Here is a 15,906-nt window from a genome sequence, read left to right on the forward strand (position 1 = left end):
TATTTTAATTTATTTATTTTTGGCTGCGTTGGGTCTTTGTTGCAGTGCATGGGCTTCTCATTGCAGTGGCTTCTCTTGTTGCAGAGCATAGACTCTAGGCACACGAACTTCAGTAGTTGTGGCTCGCGGGGTCTAGAGTGCAGGCTCAGTAGTGATGGCACACGGGCTTAGTTGCCCCGCGGCATGTGGAATCTTCCCGGCCCAGGGCTCAAACCCGTGTCCCCTGCATTGGCAGGTGGATTCTTAACCACTGAGCCACAAGGGAAGCCCCCATACTCCTTTTAAACCTGAGGACAGAATGCCCAGGTGAGCCTGGCTCAAAGTATCTGGACTTTGCTAATTTGACCACATGCTGCTGAAGCTCATGCACACCCTCCCTCCAAGTACTGCACAGCCTGGATCGGGCATGCACATACATTCCACCCAACAGAAGTTATCTGCTGTCTTCTACTCTTGCGGGGGGAGCGGGTCATGGGGAGATGAGAAGTAGAGAAGTCAGAGGGGCCCACTCCCCGTCAAAGCATATTGTTACCAGACAACTAATTTTTCTGGTCTGCACAACAGCCCTCTGGTACCCTAACTGTGGTGAGCCATGTGTGTTTCCCTGGACTCACATGTGACCTCACCCTGATGACCTCCCTAGACTCGGCTCTCATAAACTCTTAGGGAAGCTGAAGCCTGACTATGACCGAGAGACTGTTCAGCTTATCCCTTCCTGGGCATCTTCACCTAACAGTAACTTCAGTAACCAGCTAGGTGTGTGTTTGCCACTCTGGTTTTCAAAACAAAATAATATATATTATTTAGGTAAACTATAATGAAAAGCAAAGGAATGAGTAACACAAAAGTCAGGGTAGATATGACCTGTGGTAATGAGGGAGAGGAACGCAAGTGGGGGAGGGGCACACAGGTAGCTTCTAAAGTTCCAGTAGTGTTCTATTTCTTAACAAAAGTAGAGTTTTACTATTCTTTTTATACTGTACATACAAATTTAATATACTCTGTTGTAGAGATATATTTCACAATAAAATTACAATTTAAATAAAGAAAATGAGAGGAAAGAAAGCAATCAGAAGGAGAAAGGAATCAACCCTGATACTATAAGGGGAGGGGAAGCCAGTGGTAGGATTCACTTACCATTTCATATGCTACTTCCTCAGGTGTATCTGTTTCTAAATTGAAACTGAATTCAATAGCTTCATTGTCTTTATGCTTGCCTTTCAATTTTTTAGGGTCTTCAACCCAGAGCCTTAAAGCCAGAGATGAATTTGAGCAATCATCTTCCTCCGCTAACTCCACCCTTAGCCCTGTATCTTCAGCAAAAAATGCGTGGTTTAGTAGGTCCCTGACAGACAACCTAATAAACAAAATACAAATCTGTTATCAATTCTTCCAATCATAAACAAGGTATAGAGCACTTAGTTAGTAAAAATTGTGTCAAAGTAACAACCTGATTTAAAATTTTCTATTAATTAAACCATTAATCTGCCTTCTTATAAAAACCAAATCTTATATCCAATTTATTATTACCAAGGATGCAAAGAAATCCCAACTAACATGCATTTGTAGTGATCTTAATTAAGGATTATTAACAGTAACATATCTAGATACTGAAGTTTAACATACCTAAAGGTATGCCTAGAGATAATTAGAGAAGTGCTGCAGTAAACGTCAGATGGACTGAGTATCTTCCCTAAGCCACTGGCTTAAGTTACTAAAACTCACACAACAGATTGTTGGCAAAGGAAACTAAAAACTCTTCGAGGTATATAAACTCTAAAGTAAATTAGGAATTCAAACACTTTTACAAATGTTATAAATAGAAGTCATTAACTCTATTAACAATAATCTAGTCAGTGTACTTCACTCTTTAGGGAACGCCATGGGTGAAGCTAATTCAGTTCAGTAAAGTCACACGGTTTTCTTAAAGTATTTAAGTCCAGTATCCTAGGCCAAAGTATACATATAATGGATACAACTCTAGTCTAATATTAGGGATTAACCATCTCTGAAGAGAAACAAGCACAGAGGTTCAAAAGATTCTTTTATAAGCTGGGAGAGTTAATTTCCTTTTCTTTGACCAACTTCTAAAATAGATAAATAATATCTATCTATATTACAGGCCAGTGAGAGCTATAACTGATGTATTCCATAGTTTGTATGTAGAAAGCCCATCCTGCACTATTTAAAACAGACAAAGCATATTGACAGCATGGTATCCTGTAAGTTGAGGATTTTCAACCTTCTACATTTTTAGTGATCAAGAGACAAACACTTAACTAAGACAGTTTTATAAAAAACAAGCTTGCTCAGACTAATTAGTCTTAAGGCTAAGGTGAGATGTGTTTAAGAAGGTACAACCAAGTTAAGCACTCTGCTTCTAAATGAAAGTTTTGCCTAGATATTTTTACTAAGGAATAACCACTGCAATAGCAGCAGACAATATCATTCATTAAATACTTATTACTCTGTTAGGTATTTTATATGCATTCATTAACTTTTTTTTTTTTTTTTTTTTTTTTTGCGGTATGCGGGCCTCTCACTGTTGTGGCCTCTCCCGTTGTGGAGCACAGGCTCCGGACGCGCAGGCTCAGTGGCCATGGCTCACGGGCCCAGCCGCTCCGCGGCATGTGGGATCTTCCCAGACCGGGGCACAAACCCGTGTTCCCTGCATCGGCAGGAGGACTCCCAACCACTGCACCACCAGGGAAGCCCAATTATCTTTTTAACTATCAAAATAATACCTATTTTGAGGAACAGCTAAAGTAAGTTTCTCAAGATCACACTGGCTAAGTGTGAGTCCAGATTTGAGTCTTATTCTGCTGTGGAAGCCTGTGCTCTTTCCAAAACACTAATGTGCCATAAATCCTTTTGAATATTCCAGTGTTCTTTGGTAATAGATCATAATTAAAATGCTGTACAAACAACAATCAGAAACCAAACTAAAATGGCTACTTCAACACAGTAGTTTTAGCATAGCTTAAAAAAAAGCATGCCTAAATTACTACAACTCAAAAACGACAACAACAAAATAAACAACTCAATTTTTTAAAAAGGCAAAGGACTTGAATAGACATTTCTCCAAAGAAGATATACAAATGGCCAATAAGCACATGGAAAGATACTCAACGTTATTAGTCCTTAGGGAAATGCAAATCAAAACCACAATAAGATACCACTTTATACCCATTAGGATGCCTATTAACAAAAAATGGAAAATAAGTGTTAGGAGGACGCTGAGAAATTGGAACCATCACACATTGCTGGAAGGAATGCAAAATGATGCAGTCTCTATGGAAAAAATATAGTGGTTCTTCAAAAAATTAAATATATTATTACCGTATGATTCAGTAATTCTACTCCTAGGTATATACCAAAAAGAATTAAAAGCAGACTCAAGAAGATACTTGTTCACCAATGTTCATGCCGCATTATTCACAATAGCCAAGAGGCAGAAATAACCAAAGTGTCCATTAACAGATGAATGGATAAACAAAATGTGGTGTGTGTGTGTGTGTATACACACACACACACACACACACGCACACACACAAAGGAATAGTATTCAACCGTAAAAACAAAGGAAATTCTGATACATGCTATAACATGGATCAACGTTTAAACACTATGCTATGTGAAATAAGCCAGACGCAAAAGGAAAAATATTTTATGATTCTACTTATATGAGGTACCTACATAGAAGTAGAGACAAAGTAGAATAGAGGTTGGCAGGGGTTGACGGGAAAGGGAGTGGGGAGTTACTGTTTAATGGGCACAGAGTTTCTGTTTGGGATGATGAGAAAGTTCTGGAAATAGTGGTGATGGTTGTACAACAATGTGAATGTGCATAATGTCACTGAATTGTACATTTTAAAATGATTAAAATGGTGACTCTTAGGTTATTTATATTTTACCATAATTAAAATATAGAGATATATAGATATAGCCTGTTGGCACAAACACCAAGAATGTTGTGTAATAAAGCTATAATTAAACAGGTTTTATCTTAGTGACTTTTTATATTTTCAGATATGCAACACTAAACTTAGATAGATAACTAATAAAAATGGGAGACAGTCAGTGAAATGCTGGTGGAAATAATTTCTATAAAGGATCTATCACCTTATTAATCATAATCAATAAGGAGGTAAAAATCAAAATACTAACCGAGCAATTTGAGTCAGTAACTGTCCAAAGCTCAAATTAAAGGGAAAAGCTAAAACTAAAAGGAATTATCCATAAGAAAAACAGAAATTGTGATACAAATAAATCTAGAATACTATTTCTTGAACAAAAATAGCCCTATCAGCATTATCGTTATCATGACACAGGACATTATGGACAAATAAAAAACATCTGGTGAATTGATGGTTAAATTTTTTCTTAAACTATCATAAAAAACCATTTAAGTACTTATGTGAAGGTGACAATGCAGGAAACTCTCTACTATCTACCAACTGTTAGAAGCAAGTTAACCTGGGAGGGGGTCCCACTGACTGTTAAACTGATGGCTGAAGGTGCTCTTGTCACAACACACACAGACAAACACAACCCAAATTTCGGTTCAAGGAAAATTCAGCACATGATATCAGTTTAAAATGGCAAACAAGATGCACTGATACACTTCACTCTAGTCAGTATGGTTTGGATTCCACTGAAAAGTCATACCCAGCATGATTCAAAGATCAGAAAAAGACCCAGCTCAAGATAAGAGAAAAATTCATCCATCAGTCATGTCATTTCACTACATATGCACCCACCTTTCAGATTTATTTTGACGAATACATCCCTCGATGATTTCTTTCACTTCAGGATCAGTGACTTTATTGAAACTGGCTGGTTTTATACCCTGGAAGAAGAAAAACGGTTTCTAGTCACAAATCAAGCAACTGAAAGCCGAAGCCAACATCATTACTAAAATAATGATTTTTTTACCACTAAACCATATTCAAATTTTAAATGAGATATATACACACAGTATAAGTTTAACAACTTTTTGACAAGGATTTTGTCATAGCTCTACAAAAAACAGTGAAAAATTGTAAATGATCTAAATCTCTAATAACAGAGGTAATATTACATAAATTATGTGATATACATATATATGCATATGCTAATACACGGAAACTAAACATGTTCTCATAGTAATTAATAATGTGGAGAATTCTCATGCTGCAACATTAAGTAGGAAAAAAACAGGATCCCAAAATGTACATACAGTATAACCCCAATTAGTAAAATATAATAAACAAGTATTTTTTTGAAATCAGAAAAGTCAGTTATTAAAAAACACTTTTAGAAATTCCAAATAAGGGCTTCTCTATCGCAAACATTTCAAATCAATATTTCAAAGTCTTCTAGAATGGCTAGACACAATGAGCAATCAGTAAACATATATATAAAATATATATATTGTTATATATATATAAACTTTTGAGAAATCTATATTATGTTTATCCTTAAACAATACCAAAATATTGAGAGAACCTCAAGCTAATTATCAGGTTCTAGGAATTTAATATCAAATTAATGAGGTCCAGATAATTCAAAATGTTCTTATAATAACTGTTAGCTGCCTAAATGTACTTATTTTACATTCTGTTACCCTTAATTTATGGGTTTTAGATTTAAAAAATAATACAAGAACATTGCCATCATTTAATAGAAAATTCAAAATTAAGCTATAAGCAGAAAGGTATAATAGAAAAATTATCATGGAATGAGGCAATCTAAGATCTAGTTCTGGGTCTTCACACTACCTCACAGAATACAGAATCAGAAAGCCAAGTACCATATCCTAGATAAATCTGGTGAGATTAGGAGTTAATTTGGGCCTCAAATTCAAGAAGCTTTAGTAGAGATGGAAATCTGAATTGTGATATGGCATTTTTGTGACCTGAATATAAAAGAATAAAATCACCATACAAAAAATGGAATTTTTTATTCTACTTATAGAAAAAGCCCTCTTTGACCTTTCCACTGATCTCTTACCCATTCCCCAGCCCTGGATAATTACTGCCTTTCTCTGCTCCTAGGTGAAAATAATTGAGGAGCTGCAACTTAAAAAATCAAGTACAGACTCTTCTATTTGTGGTCGTACAATATATGGGCCCAAACTAAAAGGGCATTCTAGTCCCATTTCTTTTTCTCAGCTGTTTATTATAGAAATTTTCAAACATACTCAAAAGTAGAAGTCCCATGTAATCATCACCAATTTCAACAACAAGCATCATTCCTTAACCTCGTTTCAGCTATCTACTCCCACACCACTTTTATCCTGGAATATTTTAAAGCAAATACTAGGCACCATGTCATTTCACCCATAAAGTCTCCAGTTTCTATCTCTAACAGATATCATGTCATCATCCCACCTAAAATAATTATCAATAATTGCTTAATATCATCTAAAACCCAATCCATACTCAAATTTTCCAAATTGTCTAAATGAGGTGTTCTTACAAATTGGTCTGTTCAAATCAGGAGCCAAACAAGGTCCATACATTACATGTATGGTGCAATGGAACCGGCTCATACCAGCTCACAAGGGCCAACTATTACATTTTCAGGAATTGTGCAAGCTGATTATTAAATACATCCATTTATAAAATTTAAATTATATAAACTTACGATTAAATAAATTATATTAAGAGCCAAGGTAATAAATACTGAAAACACAATTCCTTGATTGTTTTACTACATTTTACTATTATTTATGCTCTTGCAGTTGTTTACATCTTTTGTATCCGTATGGTGGAAATACTATATGAGTGCCACTCTGCACCCTTTCTTAACCCTGCATTCAAGTGAGGTCACATTGGTGACTTGAAATCAGTCATGGTGGGAGCACTTACACCAAGGAAATTAGCAAATGCTAGAAATCAGTGCTTTTTCTTTTTCAGAGAATCAGTTGTTAAACATTTACCAGCTCATCACTACTTTAAGTCTCTTGTATTCTGTAACAGTCCCTTCCCCTTTTTTTCTTTCAGGAAATTGATTTGTTGGAGAAACTAGGTCATTTGTCATATAGAATTCTGGATTTCTTATTGTCTCCCTAAACAAACCTCTGAAGTCAGACTTGAGGTCAAAATCCACCATTACTAGTAGCTGTGTGAACTTGGGCAGGTCACAACCTCTGATTCTCAGTCTCATCATTTCTAAACTGAAGACAGTGCCATCTTGTAGGAATATAAAGATAAAACCATGTGGCATATATTATGTACTTAAAAATGGTACCTATTAGTATGTTACCTGAAACACTCTAACAATCTCTTTTGTGGCCTACCTTGAGCCACCCAACTGGATATGAAAGGACCTATTTTCAACAATCTTAACACTTTGCTTCTACCTCCCTTACTATACTCCTATTCTCTTATTTTTATAGTTATTTGTGAGTTTATATTACTGCTCTACTAAAAATGTAAGCTCTTTGTAGGTAGCAAACACTTCTTACTCATCTTTGCATTCCTTGTAGTTTCTAATGCAAAAAATTACTCATAGCAGGGAACCAAATACTGTATCCATTGAATGCCACTTCATAATCAGGCTTCTAGAACCAGAAGAAATCTTCAAAACCATTTAGCCAATCTTTATTATGTAGCTTTGGAAAATAAGATCCATCTAATAAATACCTAAAAATTCTTTACAAACAAATGGATATAGATGATATACCTGTACATTTTCCCCAAAGATACTAATACAGAGCATTTTATATGACCCCATTTGAGTATAGGTATATAGCATAAATCTAAAGCTTGTTTCATTAAAATTATGTTAAATTTAGCACTGTTATACAGAACTAAACCAAAATTAGGTTTTTTGTTTGTTTGTTTTAATTTGGTTTTTCTGTTTTTATTTTTGGTTGTGCTGGGTCTTCGTTGCTGTGCGTGGGCTTTCTCTAGTTGCGGTGAGCGGGGGCTACTCTTCATTGCGGTGCGCGGGCTTCTCATTGCAGTGGCTTCTCTTGTTGTGGAGCATAGGCTCTAGGCACACGGGCTTCAGTAGTTGTGGCATGCGGGCTCTAGAGCACAGGCTCAGTAGTTGTGGTGCACGAGCTTAGTTGCTCCGTGGCATGTGAGATCTTCCCGGGCCAGGGATTGAACCCGTGTCCCCTGCATTGGCAGGCAGATTCTTAACCACTGAGCCACCAGGGAAGCCCCCAAATTAGGTTTTTTAAAATTAATTTTTATTGGAATACAGTTGCTTTACACCAAAATTATGTTTGACTAAGTCAACTTCTAAGTTTACTTTATCATGAAATGTGGCAATTTGTGAAGTAAAAAGAATAAAGTTATACCTACACTAGTTACTTTACGGTATATTTGAGCTGCATTCTGGCACTCAGAATAAGGGTACTCCGAAGTAGCCATTTCTAGCATACACATTCCAAAAGCATAGACGTCCACAGATTCATCGTAGTGCTCTTCATACATCTCTGGGGCCATAAACTCAGGAGTGCCTACAAAATACCACAACCACATTTTTTTTTAAAAGAAAGAAAAATATAGAGAATTCCCTGGCGGTCCAGTGGTTAGGACTCTGTGCTCTCACTGTCAAGGGCTGGGGTTCAGTCCCTGGTCATGGAACTAAGATCCCACAAGCCACGCAGTGTGACCAAAAAAAAAAAAAAACTGTATCCACCAAGATCACATTCCCTTTGCCATAAGGATTATCTGAGTTAAGTTCTGTTCCCTAAAAGCATATATATATATACATATAATATACATATATATACACATATAATTCCTTAACTTAATTTCTTTAACTTTCCATATCGATGAAGTACAATTTGCAATGTTCAAAATTAGGTAATAATTACCAAAATCTGTTTTTATTTCTATCCTTGTTTTTAGTTATTTAAATTTTTCTGAAGTAGTAAATCCTATTTCTTAAGTCCTCAGAACCTTTCAATAAAATTAAATACATCACAAAAGAAATACACTGCGATGTCTCTAAAATCAGTCAATATATAATAGATATTTCAAAGCAAATTCACATTCTAGACCAGGGGCCAGCAAATTTCTCTGTAAAGGGCCAAAAATAAATATTTCATGCTTTGTAGTCCACATGGGCTCTATCACAACTAATTAACTCTGACACTGTAGTGAAAAAGCAACCATAGACAATATGTAAATGAGTGTGTGTGGCTGTGTTCCAACAAAACTTTATTTACAAAAATAGGCAGTGAAGCCAAATTTGGCCCATAGGCTGTGGTTTGCTGATCCCCGTTCTAGACATATACAATTGAAAAGATCTGTCTTTATGCAACCAACAAACTATAAAACGTTAATCACCGATGACACTTTTAGCAAATGATGTGCGCATTAAGGTGGCTAGTCCTAGATCACCAATCTTCACAGATCCAGTGGGTCCCGTGATGAAAATATTGTCACACTTCAGATCCCGGTGAATAATAGGAGGAGTCCTAGTGTGCAAGAACTGCAACCCCTTTAAAATTTGCCTGCACCAGCTCCTTAAGACCTTTGGTTTCATGACTTTAAATCGTTTTAAGTACCTACACAAAGAAACAAAAACCACATGTAAACAAACATACCTAGCTTACTGTATGAGCACATTAGGGTAAATCATGTAAGCTAGCTGATACTATATATATTATGATTGCCATCACTGAGTTATCTTCTATTGTCTGTTATGACAAAAAATTATTAAATCTAAAGCCTCATTCTTAGAGAAGACATCCTACTAAGTTTAGCATTTTTAATTCAAAACAAGAATCATTCCAATCAGAGTGACCTTTTGTGGAATGGCATCAAAATTTTGAAAACAAAGTCCTCTCTACCTCCTAATAACGGCTTAAATAGAGTCATCAGAGGGTTTAACTATGTAAAATTTTAGTGCAAAGATGCTAGGAAACAGAAAAAGTACATCGCACATTTAATAACCACAAATAAGTGGTTATACCATCAAATGAAATACTGTATTCAGAAACAAAACAATAGACTATAATTACATAGTACTGCTCACTAGATATGTGAATCTGGCCACGTCCCCAACCTTTCATCATCTTCTACAAAATGGCATTATATTATCTCTATAATGATTTCTAATTCTAAAATTCTATGATATCCCACAAATATTAATTTCTCAACACTGTATTTTCTAACAAACTTCATTAACATCAAAATTTTTTAACCTGCCCTGAAACATAGTCACTAGATTCAGATTCTACAAATTCTTTAATCAAGTAGTGTTACTTTACAAACAACTTTTGCGAATCCTGAAAATTATTTCCAAATAAAACTCCATTGGCACTTTCAGGGTCAACTTACGTCTTTAAGGTTCCTGATGTCATAAGTTCAGTCACTAATACAATACATTTCTTTCCTTTTAGTATAGACTCCCAGGAATCATAGAATCGAACTATATTGGGATGCTGGAGACCCTTTAACATCTCTGCTTCTTCCTTGAACCTTTGCTGCTCAGCTTTGGTTAATTTCCGGTCCTAAAATGGAAGATCAAGTTCCAAATTAAAGTCTAGAAATTCTCTTGCACACTTCTAACAACACTCAAATGAGTGCTTTATTTATTTTTTTATTTTTATTTTTTTGCGGTACCCGGGCCCCTCACTGTTGTGGCCTCTCCCGCTGCAGAGCACAGGCTCCGGATGCGCAGGCCGAGCGGCCATGGCTCACGGGCCCAGCCGCTCCACGGCATGTGGGATCTTCCCGAACCGGGGCACGAACCCATGTCCCCTGCATCGGCAGGCGGACTATCAACCACTGAGCCACCAGGGAAGCCCTGAGTGCTTTATTTTATTATATGTATGTATCTATTTTCACCTGTCAATTCTTTTCTCAGTACCTATATAATCATTGATATTCTTTGTTAGGTAGTTACTTTGACTCCTCTCATACAGCAAAATGCAGCAGTTGTTACATTTCATAACTATGTTACAAACCTACCTACATAATAAATCAATGCCTTGAAAAACAATATCTTTGATGGTAACTAAACTTTTGTGATAATCATTTCACTATATATATATCTCAAATCATTATGTTGCATACCTTAAACTTCTACATTGTTATATGTCAACTACATCTCAATAAAACTGGAAAAATAAATAATAAATAGTAAGTAAAAATTCCCTTGCTGGAAAAGAAAAACAGTATCTCAAAGTGAGAAAAAGTAAAAAATCAAAACAATAAGAAAGTTTCCCGAGGTGGAGGGGAGGATGGCAGAAGAGTAAGACGCGGAGATCACCTTCCTCCCCACAGATACACGAGAAATACATCTACACGTGGAACAACTCCTAGAACACCTACTGAATGCTGGCAGAAGATCTCAGACCTCCCAAAAGGCAAGAAACTCCCCACGTACCTGGGTAGGGCAAAAGAAAAAACAAACACAAAAGAATAGGGATGGGAACTGCACCAGTGGGAGGGAGCTGAATGCGGAAAGGTTTCCACACACAAGGAAGCCCTTTTGCGGGCGGAAACTGCAGGTGGCGGTGGTGGGGAGCTTCGGAGACGCGGAGGAGAGCGCAGCAACAGGGGTGCGGAGAGCAAAGCGGAGAGATTCCCGCACAGAGGATCGGTGCCGACCGGCACTCACCAGCCTGAGAGGCTTGTCTGCTCACCCGCCAGGGCGGGCGGGGTTGTGAGCTGAGGCTCGGCTTTGGTCAGAGCACAGGGAGAGGACTGAGGCTGGCGGCATGAACACAGCCTGAAGGGGGCTACTGCACCACAGCTAGCTGAGAGGGAGTCCGGGTAAAGCTCTGGAGCTGCCGAAGAGGCAAGAGACCTTTTCTTCCCTCTTTGTTTCCTGGTGCACGAGGAGAGGGGATTAAGAGCGCTGCTTAAAGGAGCTCCAGAGACGGGAGCGAGCCACGGCTAAAGGCGCGGACCCCAGAGATGGGCAGGAGACGCTAAGCCTGCTGCTGCCGCCGCCAAGAAGCCTGTGTTCGAGCACAGGTCACTATCTACACCTCCCTTCCCAGGAGACTGTGCGGCCCGCCACTGCCGGGTTCCCGGGATCCAGGGACAACTTCCCCGGGAGAACGCACGGCGCGCCTCAGACTGGTGCAACATCATGCTGGCCTCTGCTGCTGCAGGCCCGCCCCACACTCCGGGCCCCTCCCTCCCCCCGGCCTGAGTGAGCCAGAGCCCCTGAATCAGCGGCTCCTTTAACCCCATCCTGTCGGAGCGAAAAACAGACGCCCTCTGGTGACCTACACGCAGAGGCGGGGCCAAATCCAAAGCTGAACCCCTGGGAGCTGTGAGAACAAAGAAGAGAAAGGGAAATCTCTCCCAGCAGCCTCAGGAGCAGCGGATTAAAGCTCGACCATCAACTTGATGTACCCTGCATCTGTGGAATACCTGAATAGACAACCAATCATCCCAAATTGAGGAGGTGTACTTTGAGAGCAAGATTTATGATTTTTTTCCCCTTTTACTCTTTTTGTGAGTGTGTATGTGTATCCTTCTGTGTGAGATTTTGTCTGTATAGCTTTGCTTCCACCATTTGTCCTAGGGTTCTATCGGTCCATTTTTTGTTTGGTTTTTCTTTAATTATTTTTCTTTCTTAATAATTAATTTTAATAACTCTATATTATTTTACTTTATCTTCTTTCTTTCTTTACTTCCTTCCCTCCTTTAGACAACGAATCATCCCAAATTGAGGAGGTGGACCTTGAGAGCAAGATTTATGATTTTTTCCCCATTTCCTCTTTTTGTGAGTGTGTACATGTATGCTTCTGTATGAGATTTTGTCTGTATATATTTGCTTCCACCATTTGTCCTAAGGTTCCATCCGTCCGTTTTTTTTAAAGTTTTTTTTCTTAATAATTATTTTTTAATTTAATAACTTTATTATATTTTACTCTATTTTATTTTAATTTATTTCCTTCATTCTTTCTTTTTTCCTTCCTTCCCTCCTTTCTTCCTTCCTTCCTTCCTCCCACCATCTGTCCCTCCCTCCATCCCTCCTTCCTTCCTTTCTTTCTTTCCTCCTTTCCTTCTTTCCTTCTTTTCTTCTTTCTTCCTTCCTACCTTTCTTTCTTTCTTTCTTTCTTCCTACTTCTACTAATTCTTTCTCTCTACTTTTTCTCCCTTTTATTCTGAGCCATGTGGATGAAAGGCTCTTGGTGCTGCAGCCAGGAGTCAGTGCTGTGCCTCTGAGGTGGGAGAGCCAACTTCAGGACACTGGTCAACAAGAGACCACGCAGCTTCACATAATATCAAAAGGCGAAAATCTCCCAGAGATCTCCTGCTCAACACCAGAACCCAGCTTCACTCAAGGACCAGCAAGCTACAGTGCCGGACACCCTATGCCAAACAACTAGCAAAACAGGAACACAACACCACCCATTAGCAGAGAGGCTGCCTAAAATCATAATAAGGCCACAGACACCCCAAAACACACCACCAGACATGGACCTGCCCACCAGAGAGACAAGATCCAGTGTCACCCACCAGAACACAGGCACTTCTCCCCTCCACCAGGAAGCCTACAAAACCCACTGAACAACCTTAGCCACTGGGGACAGACAACAAAAACAACAGGAACTACAAACGTGCAGCCTGAAAAGGAGACCCCAAACACAGTAAGATAAGCAAAATGAGAAGATAGAAAAACACACAGCAGATGAAGGAGCAAGATAAAAAACGCACCAGACCTAACAAATGAAGAGGAAATAGGCAGTCTACCTGAAAAAGAATTCAGAATAATGACAGTAAAGATGATCCAAAATCTTGGAAACAGAACAGACAAAATGCAAGAAACATTTAACAAGGACCTAGAAGAACTAAAGATGAAACAAACAATGATGAACAACACAATAAATGAAATGAAAAATACTCTAGATGGGATCAATAGCAGAATAACTGAGGCAGAAGAACGGATAAGTGACCTGGAAGATAAAATAGTGGAAATAACTACTGCAGAGCAGAATAAAGAAAAAAGAATGAAAAGAACTGAGGACAGTCTCAGAGACCTCTGGGACAACATTAAATGCACCAACATTCGAATTATAGGGGTTCCAGAAGAAGAAGAGAAAAAGAAAGGGACTGAGAAAATATTTGAAGAGATTATAGTTGAAAACTTCCCTAATATGGGAAAGGAAATAGTTAATCAAGTCCAGGAAGCACAGAAAGTCCCATACAGGATAAATCCAAGGAGAAATATGCGAAGACACATATTAATCAAACTGTCAAAAATTAAATACAAAGAAAGCATATTAAAAGTAGCAAGGGAAAAATAACACACAAGGGAATCCCCATAAGGTTAACAGCTGATCTCTCAGCAGAAACTCTGCAAGCCAGAAGGGAGTGGCAGGACATACTGAAAGTGATGAAAGAGAAAAACCTACAACCACGATTACTCTACCCAGCAAGGATCTCATTCAGATTTGATGGAGAAATTAAAAACTTTATGGACAAGCAAAATCTGAGAGAGTTCAGCACCACCAAACCAGCTTTACAACAAATGCTAAAGGAACTTCTCTAGGCAAGAAACACAAAAGAAGGAAAAGACCTAGAATAACGAACTCAAAACAATATAGAATATGGGAATAGGAACATACATATCGATAATTACCTTAAATGTAAACGGACTAAATGCTCCCACCAAAAGACACAGATTGGCTGAATGGATACAAAAACAAGACCCATATATTTGCTGTCTACAAGAGACCCACTTCAGACCTAGAGACACATACAGACAGAAAGTAAGGGGATGGAAAAAGATATCCCATGCAAATGGAAACCAAAAGAAAGCTGGAGTAGTAATTCTCATATCAGACAAAATAGACGTTAAAATAAGGACTATTAGAAGAGACAAAGAAGGACACTATATAATGATCAAGGGATCGATCCAAGAAGAAGATATAACAATGATAAATATTTATGCACCCAACATAGGAGCACCTCAATACATAAGGCAAATACTAACAGCCATAAAAGGGGAAATCAACAATAACACATTCATAGTAGGGGACTTTAACATCCCACTTTCACCAATGGACAGATCATCCAAAATGAAAGTAAATAAGGAAACACAAGCTTTAAATGATACATTAAACAAGATGCACTTAATTGATATTTGTAGGACACTCCATCCAAAAACAACAGAATACACATTTTTCTCAAGTGCTCATGGAAGATTCTCCAGGATAGATCATATCCTTGATCACAAGTCAAGCCTTGGCAAATTTAAGAAAATTGAAATTGTATCAAGTACCTTTTCCGACCACAATGCCATAAGACTAGATATCAATTATAGGAAAAGATCTGTAAAAAATACAAACACATGGAGGCTAAACACTACACTACTTAATAACGAAGTGATCACTGAAGAAATCGAAGAGGAAATAAAAAAACACCTAGAAACAAATGACATGGAGACATGACGACTCAAAACCTATGGGATGCAGCAAAAGCAGTTCTAAGAGGGAAGTTTATAGCAATACAATCCAACCTTAAGAAACAGGAAACATCTCGAATAAACAACCTAACCTTGCACCTCAAGCAATTAGAGAAAGAAGAACAAAAAAAACCCAAAATTAGCAGAAGGAAGGAAATCATAAAATTCAGATCAGAAATAAATGAAAAAGAAATGAAGGAAACAATAGCAAAGATCAATAAAACTAAAAGCTGGTTCTTTGAGAAGATAAACAAAATAGATAAACCATTAGCCAGACTCATCAAGAAAAAAAGGGAGAAGACTCAAATCAATAGAATTAGAAATGAAAAAGGAGAAGTTACAACTGACATTGCAGAAATACAAAAGATCATGAGAGATTACTACAAGCAACTCTATGCCAATAAAATGGACAACCTGGAAGAAATGGACAAATTCTTAGAAATGCACAACCTGCCAAGACTGAATCAGGAAGAAATAGAAAATATGAACAGACCAATCACAAGTAATGAAATTGAAACTGTGATTAAA

The 15,906-nt window shown here is 37.8% G+C and overlaps 1 protein-coding gene across 1 annotated transcript in view; it reads right to left on the reverse strand.

Moving 5' to 3' along the window:
* Positions 1–15,906, reverse strand: part of WNK3 (WNK lysine deficient protein kinase 3) — a 181,614-nt gene that overhangs the window by 107,428 nt on the left and 58,280 nt on the right. Inside the window, exons 3-7 of the mRNA XM_079909805.1 lie at positions 10,287–10,459; positions 9,291–9,511; positions 8,298–8,455; positions 4,761–4,849; positions 1,138–1,357 (exon numbers count right to left, since the gene is read on the reverse strand). Coding sequence (XP_079765931.1) covers positions 1,138–1,357; positions 4,761–4,849; positions 8,298–8,455; positions 9,291–9,511; positions 10,287–10,459 — 861 coding nt within the window. The remainder of the gene's footprint in view (positions 1–1,137; positions 1,358–4,760; positions 4,850–8,297; positions 8,456–9,290; positions 9,512–10,286; positions 10,460–15,906) is intronic.

Source organism: Stenella coeruleoalba (assembly GCF_951394435.1).
Source record: "Stenella coeruleoalba genome assembly, chromosome: X".
NCBI lineage: Eukaryota > Metazoa > Chordata > Mammalia > Artiodactyla > Delphinidae > Stenella > Stenella coeruleoalba.